This window comes from Aethalodelphis obliquidens, unplaced genomic scaffold, assembly GCF_003676395.1.
Source record: "Aethalodelphis obliquidens isolate GAN/ISIS:26980383/991018 unplaced genomic scaffold, ASM367639v1 scaffold50, whole genome shotgun sequence".
In the NCBI taxonomy this organism is placed as follows: domain Eukaryota; kingdom Metazoa; phylum Chordata; class Mammalia; order Artiodactyla; family Delphinidae; genus Aethalodelphis; species Aethalodelphis obliquidens.
This window is the reverse complement of record NW_020837994.1, coordinates 12,107,581-12,124,851: the sequence shown is the minus strand read 5'-3', so window position 1 is coordinate 12,124,851 and position 17,271 is coordinate 12,107,581. Positions and strand designations below refer to the sequence as shown.

Here is a 17,271-nt window from a genome sequence, read left to right as displayed (position 1 = left end):
CCCCTCTTCTCAAGTCCCTAAAAGCTAAGACGTCCTCATGCTCTGGTCCACATGCCACTGAGATAAGGAAGACAACCGATGATTCCATATCTAAAGTCCTAGACTGGTTTAACCGAAGTTCTCATTCAGATGACAAGAAATCATCTCTCGAATATTCCCAAGAAATAGAGCCCAAAGAAAAAACAGACTCAAAGTCACGGATTGCTGTTGCCTTGGTGACAGGTGATAGCAGTCAAAAAGAAAATGACTCAAAGGCTCTGTTATCCACCAAAGTTGAATTGACACCTGTGGGATCTGATTCAACATTCCAGGTAGAGGAAAATATGCCTTTTGGAAATGGCAAAAATGTGAATATCAAACCCCAATCTATTAATTTGTCCCCACAAGGCAAGGAAAGTCCAGGCATACTGCAACCATTTGAAATCTCCAGTCCAAATCAAGAGAGTAAAACTGTGGACTATAGCCAAGGTTCAAAAAACGTAGGAGAAGGAATTGGGGTACTTCCTCCAACCAATAACTACTCCTACAGTGTTTGCAAAGGATCTCATGCAGAAGATCAAGTTCCATGCAACACTAAGGATGTTGACAGTTTAGGTGAAGAAGAGCCCAAGCTTTGTGTTTATGAAAAAAATAGAAGAAAGTCAGAAGTGAATTTTGACTCTTCAACAGTTACCGAACAATGGAGTTTGAAAGACAACGTGAAGGCAGAGAGAGAGAGCAAAGGAAGAGATAGTTACATCCTAAAAGCTTCTTCAGAATCACAGACCGTTGAGTCACCCCCTGAGGCTACCAACAATAAATCTCCTTGGAAGGAGCCTAAGGTCCAACTACAAGAAGCAGGTGAGGTTCCCCAAAACCAAGTGCAAAGAGAGAAATACAAAAGAGTGAGTGACAGAATATCCTTTTGGGAAGGTGAGAAAGCTACTGCTAACTTAACTCATAAAGAACCGACATCTTCATTTTGTCAGGAACGACTTTCTGCTAAAGCATATCAGCCTGTGAAGTCCATGGACAGTTTATCTACAGGCTGTAGTAAATATAATAATCAAGTCACTGCCAAACAAGTGGTCCTAGATAAGGATGGTCAAGCAGCCCATCTCTGCCATTTTTATTCCTCAAATAAAACTAAAGAGACCAGGCCCCAAATATCAGGTCCGTCCAAAAATGATCCTTCAGCTGGCCAACCAGGTAAAGTGTCTCTGTTTCAGAGTAAGACAACTGAGCCTATAAGAAGATTACCAGTGACAGACAGTTTGCATTGTGAAAAGGACATTACTTTTCCACCACTGCAACTTCCTTCAAATGTTGGGAGTGAAATACATACCTCTTTGGAGAAAGACAGATCTCTGATTGGTGAATGGAATCCCAACTTTAAAGTTATATCCCTAAAAGAAAGAATGGATGAACCCAATACAGAACAGGTCTATAATCACTCTCAATTTGAGAATTTGAGAAAGTTTTGGGACTTAGGAGCCAATCCAAACAGTCAAGATAATATTGAGAAGAATACTACCACAAGCCAAAAAAATTCTGTGCCTTTTAATAGCCAGAAACGCGAAGAATTCAGTGACATTAAATCATCAGGAAAAAATACCCATGAAAGAGAGATGCTTCTAAGCCAGAAAAGAGTTCCGGAAAGAGAGGAAATAGAGAAATTAAATTCAAAGGGCACACTCCAGGTGTTACCAAATGAAACCACATTTCCATTGAGACCACCCAGAAAGTCCACTCATCAGTTGCCAGGATATGAGTCATCAAAGGAAAACATGGGAAAAAATACAGAAGGGTTTGTTACTCCAGTGTTCAAGGAAGAAAAGGATTACTCTGACCGAGAGATTCAAGAGATTCAAGAATCCCTCGTGAAAACAAGTGTTTTCTCTAAAGACTACAGAGACGCGTTTAGTGACAGCTTACAGAAGCTGCTTTCAGAAGCCTCATCACCAGTCATCCAGCCCTGTGGTGGAAAAGTTCATAAAAAACAAGCGCTTGAACCAGGTATTTCTGAAAATAGGACATGGCCTCGAAAGACAGACTTTGCTGATACCGAGGAAGAAGCCAAAAGACCTAAGGAGATCGTTAATGAGCATATAGACAAAACAGTAGCTCCTCCAAAGGTCAATTCGAACACTTTGACTGCTAGTCTAGACAGACTCCTGAAGGAAGCCACTGGACCTCCACCCTCTCCCTCGCAAACCAAATGTGAACCAGCAACCACTAGGATCGACTCTGAGTCTGAAGAGAGTAGAGTTTATGAAAAAGGGATAGAATGGAGTCAGAACACATCAGCCTATCAGAGAGAGATACTAGCTTCTTTTCCAGAGGCAGGAACTTTGGGAAATTCAGCTCTCTCCCAGAAAGCTCAAAGCGGTGAGTGCCAGCTAAACACGGAGAACTTGTTTCAGATGGCTGCAGAAGGTTCTTACCCATTGGATCAACCTTCCTATCACCACAGAAAGGGTTCTTCTGGGGATGTGGCCAACACTCCCCAAGGTGTGCCTTCTTCTAAGGATGCTCATCTTGTTCCTCAGAATAAGGCACTACCTTCTCAAAGGGAATTTCTGAGACTGTAGAAAAAGTTCTTCTTCTACCCAAACCTGCACTGAATGATGTAAAGTCTGTATTACAAAAGCTACTTAGAGAAGCTTTGTTGACTTATCCAGTTGGAGGGAAGTAGTTTCTGGAGAAGTAAAAGCAGAATTTCCTGAAGGCATGCAGGTAGAAGGTAGCCCCTCAAATTCTCTGGGAGTTATCCCATCACAGACTGCAAGGGACAGCATAGTTCCAGACAGAAAGGATTTGTATTCCTTCAGTGTAGTTCCTGATAAAACTCATAAAGTTGGATCTTATTTAGCTGCCCAAATGCCTCCATCAGAACAAACCCTTAGCTCATCTGCTTCTACTGTTCCTCAGGATGGCAAAGCGTTATCTCAGGAAGTGACAGAAACTGTGAGGGAAACAATTATTCAACCTAAATCAGAGCTCCTTGAATTCAGTGCTGTTTTAGAAAAACTACTGAAGGAAACAATTGAAACCCCCTGCTCAAAATATGACAGTGATACAGGGACTCTTTATTCATCAAAGTTAATAGGTAGTACTGAGGTGCCCAGGCAGGCTGCTTCTGAATTCCATCCTAAGGAAATAAAAGAAACAGTAGAAAAGCCTGAGGCTCCATCAATTACTGGGAGTGCTTTTGAGATTGGCTTTGAGAAACTCCTTAAAGAATCATCTAACGGTCCTTCTTATCAGCTCCAAGTGTCAGTGAAGGAAGAAACTCCTGAGAAGGAGCCTTCACAGTCAAAGCAGGCCAGGTTCTTGGGGAAAGTGCCCTCTTTTTACTGGACAGCCTTAAAGGCCTCGGAAATGAAACTTAAGAGTAATGTTTTCAAATCTCAAGTCAGGCAACGTGATAAAGTGTTGGGAAGAGACAAAGCTGGCTGATTTACCAATAGATCTCTGTGGTTTTGAAAGTGGGGTTGAGATCCCTGGAACCTCACAACTTTCTGTGGACCATGAAATAGGGACCACTGAAACTAAAACCCCCAGAGGACAGGAATTATGAAAGTGAGGTTGCAGTAGTTTGAGACGGGGCTTTTCAGGAGCTTGGTTTCAAAGAGGCTCCTGAAGCAATGAACGTGCCCAGAAATAGGCAACCCATTCCTCTCCTGACAAAGAAAACTCTACAAAAATAAGTAAAGTTGAATTGATTCTGGCATCACCAAATAAGAGACAAGAGAAAAAGGAAGAAAAAGAAGGTTTCTCTGACTCTGATATTTCAGATGGAAACATCAGTTCTAAGGCAGAAAGCTGCAGAAATACCTCCAGCGAGCATTTTGAAGTTTTTAACTGATTGGTTAATGAGTTGATTTATGTAATGCTGACATAAAGGATGGTGTCGTTTTTAGAATTGGGATGAATTTGACAATCCCAAATAGTACTAAATTCTTCTTTGTACTTCAGTTCTCCCTAGATTTTCTTAATAAAAAACTACATTTCCTTTTATCTTCTTTAATCAAATGAGTTACCTAGAGATAGCTTTACCCATCAGGCAGTGTTTCAGAATCTGACTTTATTCTCACTGATCAGTGATAGAATTTTTAGGTTTCAAAAATATTTTTTAAAGAACTTTTGGGGTTTAGAGAGTACCTCTAAAACATCCAAGTGTGCTTTTCTCTTGGAGCTAATTAGAATTTCCTAATTGGCAGTCCATACAGGAGTCTCTAGTAAGATTTGTGGCAAGAAACTCCCATATTGGTCACACATTTCCCTTTTAAGAACAGTAGTTTACCACATTAGTGGCTAAGTACCAGGAACAAAGTGCAAGGCTGGAAGTTTCCCTGAGATACCTTGGGCTGTGGTGTTTCTGTTGCCACTCTCTCCCTCTTGTTTGCAATTATCTGCAGGATCCTCCCCTTCCAGGGTATGCCTCAGTCTGACGACCTCACCTGATTCTACCTATAAGGGCATTGCCTGGCCTGCTGCATTTCTTTGGCTCCAGCCTTAGCTAAGTGGATGGAGATCTTAATCAATTACCATATTCACCTAAGTGGACTTGGGCTTCTGGTTTCAGCCAGGCTATAAAAGATAGGGCTTGTCTCAGTTTGCTATTCTGAGCAACCTGGCTATTTTGGGAGAGAAACCCAGGAACAAATAGGGATTAGAAGTTAGCTGATGAGAATGATGAAATGATAAAGGATGCTCTCTGGCTGGAACATTTTAACCAAAATTGCATAACGACTAATGTTGATCACCTTCCTTAGTAGAAAATTAATAGAATTTGTCATTTTCTGGCTCCCTTCAGTCTCAATGAGAACAAATGAGCTTTACTGAGTGGCTGATTGGTGAGGTTTGGGCTCCTTTGCAAGTAGCTGTAGGGCCTATTATTGAAAAGTGACCAAAGAATCCACCTTTAATCCTAAGTAATCAAGCTGAAGCCCCTTTAACATTTATAACTGGTGAGAAAAGGAAAATGAAATACCCGTCTCTCAAACCAGACATATGCAAGAGTGTTAAGGCAACATCTTAAACTTGTTGAAGTAGACTTTTACTAAGCTACCCCATGAGTTACTGGGCCAAATTGACCTATAGGAGGTGAAGGGCTTGTAAATTTGCACTTACTTTACAGACTATTGCTTAATGTATATGGCTGTGTCAAAGTATACCGGCGTAACTGATTGAACAGCAGAAAAGCCTATCTAAAAAAGAAATAATCAATATAAATAACCACCCAGACAGACAGAGCCCAGAGAAGATATTTTAAAATTATAAGCCAAGTAGGAGGTATAACATAGTACATAGTTTTGTATCTTCTAACCTAAATTATTATTTTTTAAATAAATGGGTGGGGGTGGAGTGAGAGTAGGGAAGAACCTGACAACAAGGCACCATAACTTTGATGAGCAGCCTAACATGTTTGACTTGTGGCTGAGCTCTTAACCAACCAATACCTCAGTATGTTCCTTTAAAAGGGGGGAGGGAATGCTGGGAGATCGTGCACATGATTAGTACACTAAAGCATATTAAAGTCACTAAGAAGGTCTGCAGTAAGAAACCATTTAAGTTTGAACACAGAGCGTCCCAAATCTAATTCATCTTAGGATCCATTTACTGGAGAATGCCTATTAACATTGGGCAGAACTGGGATGCATTTCAGGAAAGTATTGTCTAGAGAAGTAGTTCTCAAATTCATCGACTCATTAATGGAATCATTCGTTGATTTAGCAAACATTTTCGAAGTGCCTGTTGCCAGCCACTGTTCTAGTCACTGAGACTACAACAGTGATGAATGAGAGTACTCAGACCAGGGCTTATCCATGATGGAGTTTCCACTGTCAAAATGGAACAATTAAGGACTATCTAGAGAAAAACTTTTATAAAATTAGATGTATTTAAAGAACTGTTCTTATTTTCCGGTTATGTGCTTTTTCTTCCTTTTTTTTTTTTTTTCCCTTGTGGTCCTAAAATGCCTTTCCTTTTATAAAATAAAGGCATTAGTAGATAATAGAGACCTCCCCCCCACACACACAAATGCCTTAGTAAAATAAAAAGTTGACTACCTCATGTCATTACCCAACATTTTGTTGGAAATTTCACCAGTTCATGAAACCCAAAAAGCCTACATTTGTTGATCTGGAGAATTCACCCATCTGTGTACCCAATTATACACAGATGTTAAAACATCTGAATCCTGCCTTCTATGGTTTTCAGCTAATTATTTTAATGCTTCTAAAACCATTTTGTGGCTGTCTTCAAAAGCTAGAAGTGAAGGGGAAAGATTCAAAGTCTGGCACAGAACAAATCATGTGCCTAAAATAGAGGTGTAGAAGACTAAGAGAGCACATTTCTATTAATGTGGGAATCTTGTTAATCTTGTTTCTGTATCATTTATGCTTACAAATATTTCTTGACCAGGAAAGTTATTTAAAGAATATACTAATATTCTTTAGTGGAGAAATTTTATTTTCTTCTGTTGGAGTGCTTCATAGAGTGAATAAAAGTATAGAGGCTTATGGCATAATGCCTCCTTTCAACCTACCATTTCAGTGTCCATTGATTATTAAGAGTTTGGTTGTTTTCTTTTTTCTTTTGTGCAGTATTCATCGGTTTTGTCTTGCAACAGGTTCAGAAGAAGAACCCAGTCCTGTTTTGAAAACTTTGGAAAGGAGTGCTGCTAGGAAAATGCCTTCCAAAAGTCTAGAAGATATTGCATCAGATTCATCAAGTGAGAATAAAGTTTGCCCCACTGTTCATGCCCCCATCTCAGCTTAAAAATGCGTATGTGCTCTTCTGTGGCCTCACTGCATGCTGTTGTGCACTGAAAACCCTAAAGGGGGGTTAACAGATGAGAATAACTTTTCCCAAGTGAGCTGAAGAGGCTCAGCCTAAAGTGGCTGGAACTTTGCTTTTAAAATAACACGTGAGGTTTGGTTACTAGAATACTAGGTTTCCTTGAAGAATCCCAGTTTGAGTGTTTATTCAAGTACAGTGAATTTTAAAAGAATGTGGTAGCTAGTGGTTCTAGTGGTAATAGCTAACATTGATTGAACACTGTGTGCCAGGACTTGGCTAAGTGTTTTACATGCATTTTCCCATTTAACTGGCATAGGCAACCCTGTGAGGGACAAATTGTTACTCCCATTTTACAGATGAGGAAAGTGAAGTTCACAGAGGTAAAGTAGTTTGCTTCCTATCATACAGCAGAGCTGGGACTCAAAATCAACAGGCTATTAACAAGAGCATTTATGAAGAGACCATGTTACATATGACAGTGTTGGATGTCTGATGAATTTTTGCATGATATAGAGATGAATTAGTCCCTGGCTTCAAGGACTTTGCTTTCTCTTTTATCCCTTTTCATGCATTTCTTTTGGATAGTGGAATTATAAGCCCAAAGGCTATCTGACATGCAACACTTCAGGCACACTATTCCCCACTGGCTGCTGCTTTAACTGGTGAAGGATTTCTAGAGTACTAACATACAGCATAATGTATATAGGGACTTAGAGATTGTGACTTCTTGGGGTTTTGTTCTTAATACTTTTAAGCTAAAATGTACCCCTGGGATTATAGATGGTCATGCGAAAACTTAGTGCAAGTTAACCACTGCCAAACTCATATGATTAAAATTGACCATTGTCATGTTGAGAATATTTTTACGCATCTGCAATTGAGACTGAAAACTCAGATTTTAAAAAAGAAAAAACTACGCCACTAAACAATTCTTAAAATTCAGAGATTTTCAGGGCTCTGGGGGCAATAGAGTCCCAGTTTGGAATGCAGTCCTCACCCTACCAAAGATCTTGGAATCTCAGGGTTGGAAGGGACCTTGAAGGTCACCCATTCCAAACTCCCCCCAGTGCAGGAATTCCCTCTAAAGCCCCCTTAACAGGTGGCCAACCCCCCACATCCGCCTGAATGCTTCCAGAGAAGGCGAGTCCAGTCCTTTGTTGGACAGCCCTGATTGTTCTTCCTGATGTTAGTGATGGGCCCTGAGGGGAAAAAAAAACCCCAAAACTCAGCAACAATTGTCCAATTTGGCAGACCTCTTGCCTGAGAAGCATGTGGCTATTTCCATGGTGCAGCTCTAAAGTACTCAGGAATGCGCAGAGTTAAAATAAAAAACACCATCAGCTGACGGGTATTCCTGCATGCTCCTTTCCAAATACCGATACCCACTCTCACACGAGCCTGCCAAGATTCCACTTAGCAGCTGGTCCCCAGTTACATCTCTTCAGTTGACTTCCCAAGCAAGGCTCCCAGAGGCATACACAAATGATGATGCACGCACAGAAATATTTGTTAATGACCATGGGTTTGAGAAGGTGTTAGTCATGGCTAGCATCTTACCCTTTCCAGAAGAATAAAGAGGCTGTTGCAGCCCTGTGCTTTCTCCTGCTGCCAGCCGATTGCTTGCTCTGAGCTAACCCTCTAACCCTTGGGAGTCCGTGTGCAGCAGTGTGCTGATGTAAGCTGCATCGGGGCTGAAATGGGAGCTCCCGCTATGGCACTGGCTCAACTAGCTAATCTAAAGGGAAAGTATTTTGGGGAAGACATCTTGGTTGCACCCCTCACCGCATCTTGACTAATTGCTTCCAACTCCGGGGGCTTCCAGGGACAATCTCACTGTTCCTTCTCGGCAAGGGTCAGTCGTTTTAACCATTTGTTAATTTCTCCTGCACAGATCAAGCAAAAGTAGATAATCTGCCAGAAGAATTAGTGCGTAGTGCTGAAGATGGTAAATATCTTTATGTATTTGCATGTCTGTCTGTGTATTAGGTTCTGGGATGGTTTGGGCAGTCACCGGGATGCAGCTGTTAGAGAAATAGAAGAACGTCATTTGCTGCTATGTGATGAATTGTGCCTAAGTTATTATAAAATGGTTCTGACTTGGTGCATTTAATACTGCTTGTATTCTTAAGGTTTCTGCTGGTGATACTGTTGTGAGGATCTCATCAGAGACCCTTGGGAAGCGAGGGTTTCTAAAAATAGGAAATTGTATTTCTATGGGTATGAACAGATTTTTGCTACTCTGACTTGCAAAACTCCTTGTGAAGGCAGGGAGAGTGGAGTGGGTTCCTGGGTTAAGTTATTCCTATATTTGATTCTCAAGTCTCAGCATTTAGATCTCTCTAGGTGTAACTGGTAAAGATTTAAGGTCAAAGGAAAGGGTCCCAGAACAAGAGTGGGGATCCTGCCTCTTCTCAAGTAAATAACTAAGTATAGACCAAGGGTGAAATTAACTGATTCTGAATTTTTAGGAGCCAGGAGGTCTTGCAGCTTGTCAATGGATCAGGTGTTACTTGGTTCAGTTATAAAATGAATAGGGTAATAGTGGTGGGAGGGATGGAAATGAGTCTGATTTTTATGGTTCAGCATTTATGCAAACATAAATATAATTTATACTTGTATGCTAGAATTTTGTTTTCTAAGTTGCCTGCACTATAATGATAAAAATGTATATTAACTGAGCTTTCTCATGTAAAATGCAGCAACAGAGCTCTTCAAAGGTCATTCCTTACTTTTATGTAATCGTTTTGTCGTTCTCATTTTATGTTTACAACCACCTCACTGAAGTAGGTGGGGCAGTGATTTTTATCTTCATTTTACAGAGGAAAGCTCAGAGAAATTAGGTGATCTGTCTAAGCTCTTGTAGCTAGTCAGTCAGTGGGAGGGTGGGGACGGGCATCTCAGCTTCACCACTCCTAGTACAGTGTTCGTTCCATTTTCCATGCTGTGGCTTATTGAGTGAGAGGAAAGACACTGCACATCTCCTGTGCTGGATGTTGGATATTTACTTGAACAGGAGACCTCAAAGAGGCTAATGAAGAATTGCACTGGGGAATGGAGGAAAGCAAGCTGAAAAACTGTCAGATGTATTCTGCAGTCTTAGTAGTGAAACTGACATTTGAGCTTTATTTTCGTGTCTCTTTCATCTTTCTGTTAAAATGGTATTTATTCTCAATGTTGCTCTTCTGAGTAGATCAAAAAGCAGATCAGGAACCAGATACAAATGAATGCATTCCAGGAAGTGAGTAGCAGGATCTTTCTCACAAATGACTGAATGTTGCCGCTCTACATGGTGTTAAATGTGCTGAAATAACTAACCCCATTAATGTAGCATTTATTATTATACTAAACTCTTGCAGCTTACAAAACTATTTCATTCTGACAAGGGTTTTATTAAAAATATTTTACTACTATCTGTGTTGAAAGATTAATTCATGATTCCACTGAGGGATAGTTATATATATTTAGAATTTTTATGTATACATATGTATATGTATTATATATACACACGTTATTGCTCAGTACTGTTATACTTTTGCCAGTCTCTCTGCTTTTTGAATCTTTACTTAAAATGAAGTTGGCACCTTCTAATATCACTTGGCTTTTATGTTGCAGTATGGTCTGGAGTACTGGATCTCTTATGGCCTTTACGCAAGGCTATAGACATGAAGCAATTTATAACGTATCTGGACCTAAGAAAGAACTGTACTTTGACGATTAGTATGTAGTATGGTCATATATGCCTCTCTACATTATCTATAGGAGCAAATTTTATAATGCGCAGGGTTTAAGCTCTGAGGTTCAAAACTAAACTCTAGTATAGTTCAATATGAAGCAAGTGAACATCTGAATCTCAAGTCGTAAATGTGTGTGACAACATAGTTGGATCTAGGGGGTATTATGCTAAGTGAAATAAGTCAGAGAAAGACAAATACCGTATGATCTCACTTATATGTGGAATCTAAACAAAACAAAACAAAACGCAAACTCAAAGATATAGAGAACAAACGGATGGTTGCTGGGGGGCATGGTGGGTGGGAAAAGGTTAAGTTTATTTTATAACTTAACCTTAAAAGGTTAAGTTATAAAATAAAAAAGCTGTGGGGATGTAATATACAGCGTAAGGAATATGGCCAATAATATCGTAATAACTTTGGGGACAGATGATTGCTAGACTTATGGTGATTATTTTATATGCAAATGTCAAGTTATTAATTAGTACACAACATAATATTGTATGTGGTAGCTAATATGCATCAACTAATTAATATCCACCATGAAGAAAAGATAATGATTATTTACCATTTTCTGTTCAATCTTAAGACTGCTGTTCTTAACTGTGACTATTGTCTTGAGTACAAATAGTGCATTAAAAAGGTGTTTGTGGAGGCTAGCAAAGCATGCAGATATGCATGTGTGTCTTCTTGACGTCCCTGTTTGAGGTGGTTTCATAATCCTAGGCACTGGAGGGTTGAAGATAATGATACGCACACCTGCCCTCAGGAGTCCACATAATTTTTAATAACAGTTTCCCAACAGTCTTTGGATGTGCTGATGATTCTTAAAGAGAAGAGCAGCCAAAGGAAGGAGCCATTAGGTAGAGAAGTGCTGGTGCTTGAAAGCTGTGACATCTCATCCGAAATCTGAAACTTTGCTCATGAGGTTCTCCTGCCAGAGATGAAGGAGCTGAGCTTTGGCACATGACCTGACAAATTCATAAGAACCACCTACGAAAGAAGTCAATCCAAGCTTCAGCCCTTGGTGTGTGTTCTCTGTCCGGCTGCTGCAGAGGAAACAAGACTTCTGTCCCTCAGGGGTGTTGGGTAAAGAGGCTTTTCCAGTTGCTTTTGAACTGGCAACTGAATACTTAAGTTTGGGCATCCTAGTTTATCTTTCTGTGTTTTGTTCAACATTTAACTTGAGGAGTGAAAACAAAACATAGGCATAGACAATGTACGCCTATATGTCTGTGTCTTCATATGTGACCTCCTAATTAGCTTAGTTATTGGTCAAGGGAAATAGGCTAATCGTGTGCTAAATTCTGGGTAAATTAATTTCTCTTTTTTGTGATATTTTCCAAGATGACTCTTAACGTCTGGGCTGGGGTTATTCCTTTTCTCTAGTAAAGAGTGTATTCTTACCACAAGACAAAATGAAATGCATGATCAAAACACAAATAACTAAAGCCCAATAAGTGTAAAACTGACTACATTTGAGTAACAGATATATACTTTTTACATACTCATTGGGCTACATTGTGCCCTTGTGGGATCTACTTTTATACTGCTTCAGTATAAGTCACCTGAATACACCCACACATGTGTTATTGTTTAATGGGAAGTAATTAAAGTAGGTCTCATCTTGTGAGACACCATGAATGTATTTTGATGCATTTGTGAGCCTAAAGCTAGGTGAGAACTATTATGTGAATGAGCAAATATTTAATATGTGTAGTTCAAGTTTCTGTATTCCTTCATTAGATTTCTTTTAACTAAAGATGAACTTAGCTAATGCTCAGGACTAAATTTGAGCCTTTTGAGTTATATGTAGAAATACAATTTGATTTTTATTTATCTGTTTTCCTAGTATCTCTTTCAATGAGAAAGTCAAGTCAGTATATTTATATCACATTGAAAAGATAATTTAAAGATTTCCTATCAGATAATGTTTATTTGTTTAGCAAATATTTACATAAGGCCTAATATGTGCCAGACACTGTTCTAAGTGCCTTGAAAAATATTAAGCCATTCAATATAGAAGCTCTGATTCACCATAAGAAAAGCTTAGACATTGTCATTCTTAGGCAAAGAAGAAGAAAGTTTTCTAACTAGAGTTACACAAACGAGGAAGCAAATTCATCATCTTATTGTGACTTCCACACACATACTTACTGTATCAGAAAGAAACCATATGCTACATTTTCATAGTAAATTCTTAGAGTATCTTAAATTGAACCATTCAAACTTGCCTTGGGATATCTCTATTGAAAACTCTCTGAATTGAAAGGTATCTAAATAATTTCCATTTTCAAAAAATAATTCGTTTTGAAATTGTAGTCTTTCACGACTTTCTGAGGGCGAAACACTCTTACAGGTAATCCCAGCAATCACTAAAGAAACCAACCTCCTTTTAGACACTCAATAGCCAGAAAACTTTTATGATTGAATTGTGTGCAAAGATCCTTGCTATCTGATGAAATAGTTTTTCAGCCTGCAGCATGTTAAAAATGTAATATATCTCAAGGAGATGAACCAATAAAGTACAGATCTTGCGGTTCAAAGCTCTAATGTGAAAAAATATCAGTTAAAACCAATTCACATTGGTAGTAGGTTTCAGTATAATTCAAATCCAGTCCTGCAGTCCAGTAAACCTAGTGGTTTTTAAATTTTTGTTTTCTATTTGGTTCAACTCCTTGCTTAGTTCTCTCTCTATAACTGCATGTTGCTTACCTTATGGTCCTGTGCATGTGAACTACTATTCCTTTAACCAATTTACAAAAACATCTCTGTTCATAGACGAAAGAAAAGTGTGTTTTCAACTTATGCCTTATGTTTGTCTGACAACTGTGAGGATAATTTTGAATGGAAATGCTACTGTTTAGTTTCCACAGTGCCTTCACAACCTGATAATCAGTTTTCCCACCCTGACAAACTCAAAAGGATGAGCAAGTCTGTTCCAGCATTTCTCCAAGATGAGGCAAGTTTGTCTTTTGTACCGTCCGAAAAATGGAACCAAATAGGTGGATTTGCTATGCCAAGGTTGGTGTATCTGTATTCAGCCATAGCAGAGACCGAAGAGGTCAGCAGGACTGACCTTCGCCTCGCATGTCAATAGAGGTAGTGTTGTTAGTCCTGGAACAAGGCAAGGCACATCTCATTTGACTCATACAGTAACTCTTATTGGTGGTGAAGTCAAAGTGCATAGATTTGGGAATGTGACTTTGGTTTCAAAGTGGGTACAAAATAAGAAATCCAGCAGAAAAATGTTGGCATGAGCTCCTCTGTAGTTTTAGAGTACAGTTGATTTGTGAAAGCTAAGTCTAGGTAGCATGACTAGCTTGAAAGCATATGTTAAAATAGTAAAGTAACAATGACATAGCAAACTTTAAGGATATCAACTGGGGGTAAGCACTTTACATACATTATCTCATTTAATCCTCCATTAACCCTGGGAGGTGGGCACCATCATTATCCCCAGATATTACAGATGAGAAAACTGAGAGTAAGAGAGGTAAGGTAACCTCACTCAGCTAGAAAGGGGTTAAACCAGCACTGGAGTACAGATCCGACCCCCATGCTATTAACTACTATACCTACTGTCTCAAGTAAGAACATGACTATTACCTATTATTCATTTGGTACCTAGTAAGTACCAGGCACTTGATATTCGCTCTGATGTGTAACTCTCACAAACAGAGTGTGGTAGGTACAAATTTCTCCATTTTATAAAAGAAGAAAGAGCCTCACAGAGGTTTAATAACTTTCCCCAAATCCAACAGCTACTAAAAAGTAGATTTAGGATTTGAACTCAGATCCTGTGACTTAACTAAGATTCCATGTTCTTGCCACCAGCTAGTGAGGAGCCTGAGCTTTGAGGTTAGGCACTCCCAGTTCTGGCCATGCTACTAATTTGTTACGTGATTATGGACAATTTCCTTAGCTTCCCTGAGTGCTTTCCTAGTACCTACCTCATTAGATTGTGAGGGGTCAGTGAGATAGTGCAGGGAAAACACATAGCACAGTGCTGTCACAGAGTACCTTAATGTTAGCTGTTCCCATTTGCAGTTTTGGTCTGATTTTTAATGGCGAAATAAAAGCTTCATCCTTAAGTGTTCTCTTAGTAGATGGAATGTAAGGAAAGCTCTGGACAATATATAAATTACATCCCTTCTCCCCCACCGCCTGGGCACCGTTCTATCTACTCTTGAGCCTTAGATGAACTATAGTTGCAAGTATTCAGCCCCTGCATTTGCTTAAGAGCCCACATTACAGTTCCTTTGGAAAGAATCACTCATTCTTTGAAACTAACTCATTAGCTGGAAACCAGCATAGGCACCTCATGGAGTTCCTATGGTTTTATACCTTTGTAGATATGCTTTGGTCTTGGTTGGTCATATGAATGAACCATCTAATAATTTGAGAGGCCAATGATACCTGATTGGCCTGATTTTTTATTTTTCTCCTCCCTTCAGTTTTAACCTGCTGCCTCACTTGCTCCGCACAAAAGACAGTCCAAATTGGTTGAGTTTGTACGTCAGAGATACCAAATTAAGCTGCATCATTTTACCTTTCAAAGTACCTGGGGTTGGACTGAATGTTAAAGGAAGTGGGATGAAATCAGACATTGCTTCTTTGTCCACTGTCCCTTTGAGGCTTAGTGTCAGTCACATTTGTTGAGTACCAACTTTATGAAAATCAGTGTTCCAGGTCATCAAGACAAGGTCCTATCCTTCCAATAATCACTAATGATCTGATGTACCAGGTAGAATGTATTACGGCTATGATAGGGGGAAATGGTCTGTAAGCATGTGGGAAGGGAGTATGATAATAGAGACATGAAAAATGTATGGATTTTTTTTCACCCTTGAGGAAGGATTCTTTTCTCATCCATATAAATCATAATTTTTTAACCCTTTTCTTAATCTGCGTTAGGATTGGCATCTGTTATATTGACATGTAATTGCATGGGCCCTGGAATATGTTGGCATGAACTAATCACTCCTCCATAAAGGTGTTTCCCTAACCCCAGGAGCCACTGAACTGCTCCATAAACTCTCTAACCCCAAAAGGAACTCATTCTGAAGCATAAAGTTACCATCTAATAAACTGTAGATCTAAATATAATAAAATTTATTATTGTCACTTTTCTTTCTTGACCCAGGTAAATATTTCCTGGGACATATTTAAAATAAGTATCTTGTTGCTATTTTTTTTTAAATTTGTTAAAATCTAATGTGGGCAGAATGTACAAATCAGTATACTTCCCTATAGCAACACAAAAGATAAGCACAATAGCGCTATAGAAATACCTAAGAGGTGGTTTAAAATTATATATACACACATATATACATATGTATAAAAAACTTGAAACACAGATCAGATTAGCATTTGTTTCCCCTAGTTTAATAGTGTCTCAAGTAAAACGAGACACTATTGATTTTTAGGGAAGTTAAGCCTATGTTAACGAGAGGAATGAGGCATGACATTTTATGATTTGATAGTAAATGTTAGACCATTTATTGTCTAGGTAAAGTTAATTTCTCATATGTATCAACAAAGTTTTCCAAGCAATATAAATGTATAATATTAAGAGAATGCACCCTGGGGCCACCTTGTAGGTGAAACAAATCGCTTTGTTATTTCAGTACCTAGCCACTGCTCTCCTCCTACGATGAGGTCCAAGGCAGACCACCCACCCCATCTTGAATACCATTCCTTGGCAGTTAGCACTTTGACCTTGGAAAATGTCATAGATCAGTGGGATACCAAGATATTATCTTTATCTAAACAGATTTTGATCTTGACTCATTCTGAATTTAAATTTTGTATATATTGTATGATGTTTTGTAGAGTGATGACAGAGAAACAGATACAACATCAGAAGGCAGTTACCAGCTCAGCAGACACAAGAAGAGCCCGAGCTCTTTAACCAATCTTAGCAGCTCCTCTGGCATGACGTCCTTGTCTTCTGTATGTAAACAAAGGCTTCATGTTAATATCCCTCTGCTTCTGCGAACCTTGCTCCACCATGCTCCTGCTACTGTAAAAGGGCCTTTTGTTGTATTTCTCAGATTCCAGGGGCATGAGAGCTTTTTCTCTAACCCACAGTTGGCTTCTGGCTAGCCAAATCTTCCTTTTTCTCTGTTTTAATCACAAGAGAATTCATATCCAAAATAAATAAATATGGTTTTTTGGATGTAAGTACTTAAAAAATAAACCTAAATTACCAACAAAATGAACCACTAAATTTTTCTGTGCAACAAATGTGGTAACTATCACAAAGTATGCTTATATCTGATATGCTTTTATATACTGTGTGCAGGTATAGAATTGTACCTGTCTTTTAGCAAGACTTTTATTCTGATGAATGAAAGTACTGATTCACATAGAAGAATAGGAGAGGCGATTCTTTGCCCCATAGAGGGATTCAGAATGGAGTTTTCAAAGGAAAGCTCCCTAAGTGTAGTTGCTCAGATTTGATTTAGAGAATTTGACTTTACACAGAACTTTCATAAAGTGAGGTAGTTTTATGTGTGCATGTAAGATGTGTGTAGAAATATATATGTAAATATGTCCTCAGACACTTATCCAAATATCTCTGATACATATACACACGCACATATCTCACCAGGTCTGCTAAACAAATGATAAATCTGTGCTTAAATTCTTACTAGCCTTGCATTTTTCAAACTCTTTGTAAAAAAAATCTATTTAAATTGAATTTCTGCTGATGACAATCAAATATATGGCCTTGGGAAGGCTTTAAACT

At 38.9% G+C, this 17,271-nt stretch overlaps 2 protein-coding genes across 12 annotated transcripts in view; both read left to right on the top strand.

The window, feature by feature from the left end:
• LOC113607846 (synaptotagmin-like protein 2) overlaps positions 1-17,271 on the top strand; it is a 100,845-nt gene that overhangs the window by 71,603 nt on the left and 11,971 nt on the right. For 4 of the 11 annotated variants that reach the window (XM_027083570.1, XM_027083573.1, XM_027083567.1 and 1 more), the window contains 5 exons: positions 6,617-6,718; positions 8,678-8,731; positions 9,977-10,024; positions 13,385-13,479; positions 16,353-16,472. In XM_027083570.1, coding sequence (XP_026939371.1) covers positions 6,617-6,718; positions 8,678-8,731; positions 9,977-10,024; positions 13,385-13,479; positions 16,353-16,472 — 419 coding nt within the window. Of the gene's footprint in view, positions 1-6,616; positions 6,719-8,677; positions 8,732-9,976; positions 10,025-13,384; positions 13,480-16,352; positions 16,473-17,271 lie in introns of those variants that run through there. The other 7 variants (XM_027083569.1, XM_027083571.1, XM_027083572.1 and 4 more) reach the window with 7 other exon arrangements.
• Positions 3-6,610, top strand: LOC113607845 (uncharacterized). The gene is given in 6 exon segments (XM_027083566.1): positions 3-2,553; positions 2,556-2,663; positions 2,666-3,428; positions 3,430-3,531; positions 3,533-3,663; positions 3,666-6,610. Coding segments are annotated over 6 exon segments (3,516 nt in total). The 5' UTR covers positions 3-323; the 3' UTR covers positions 3,848-6,610.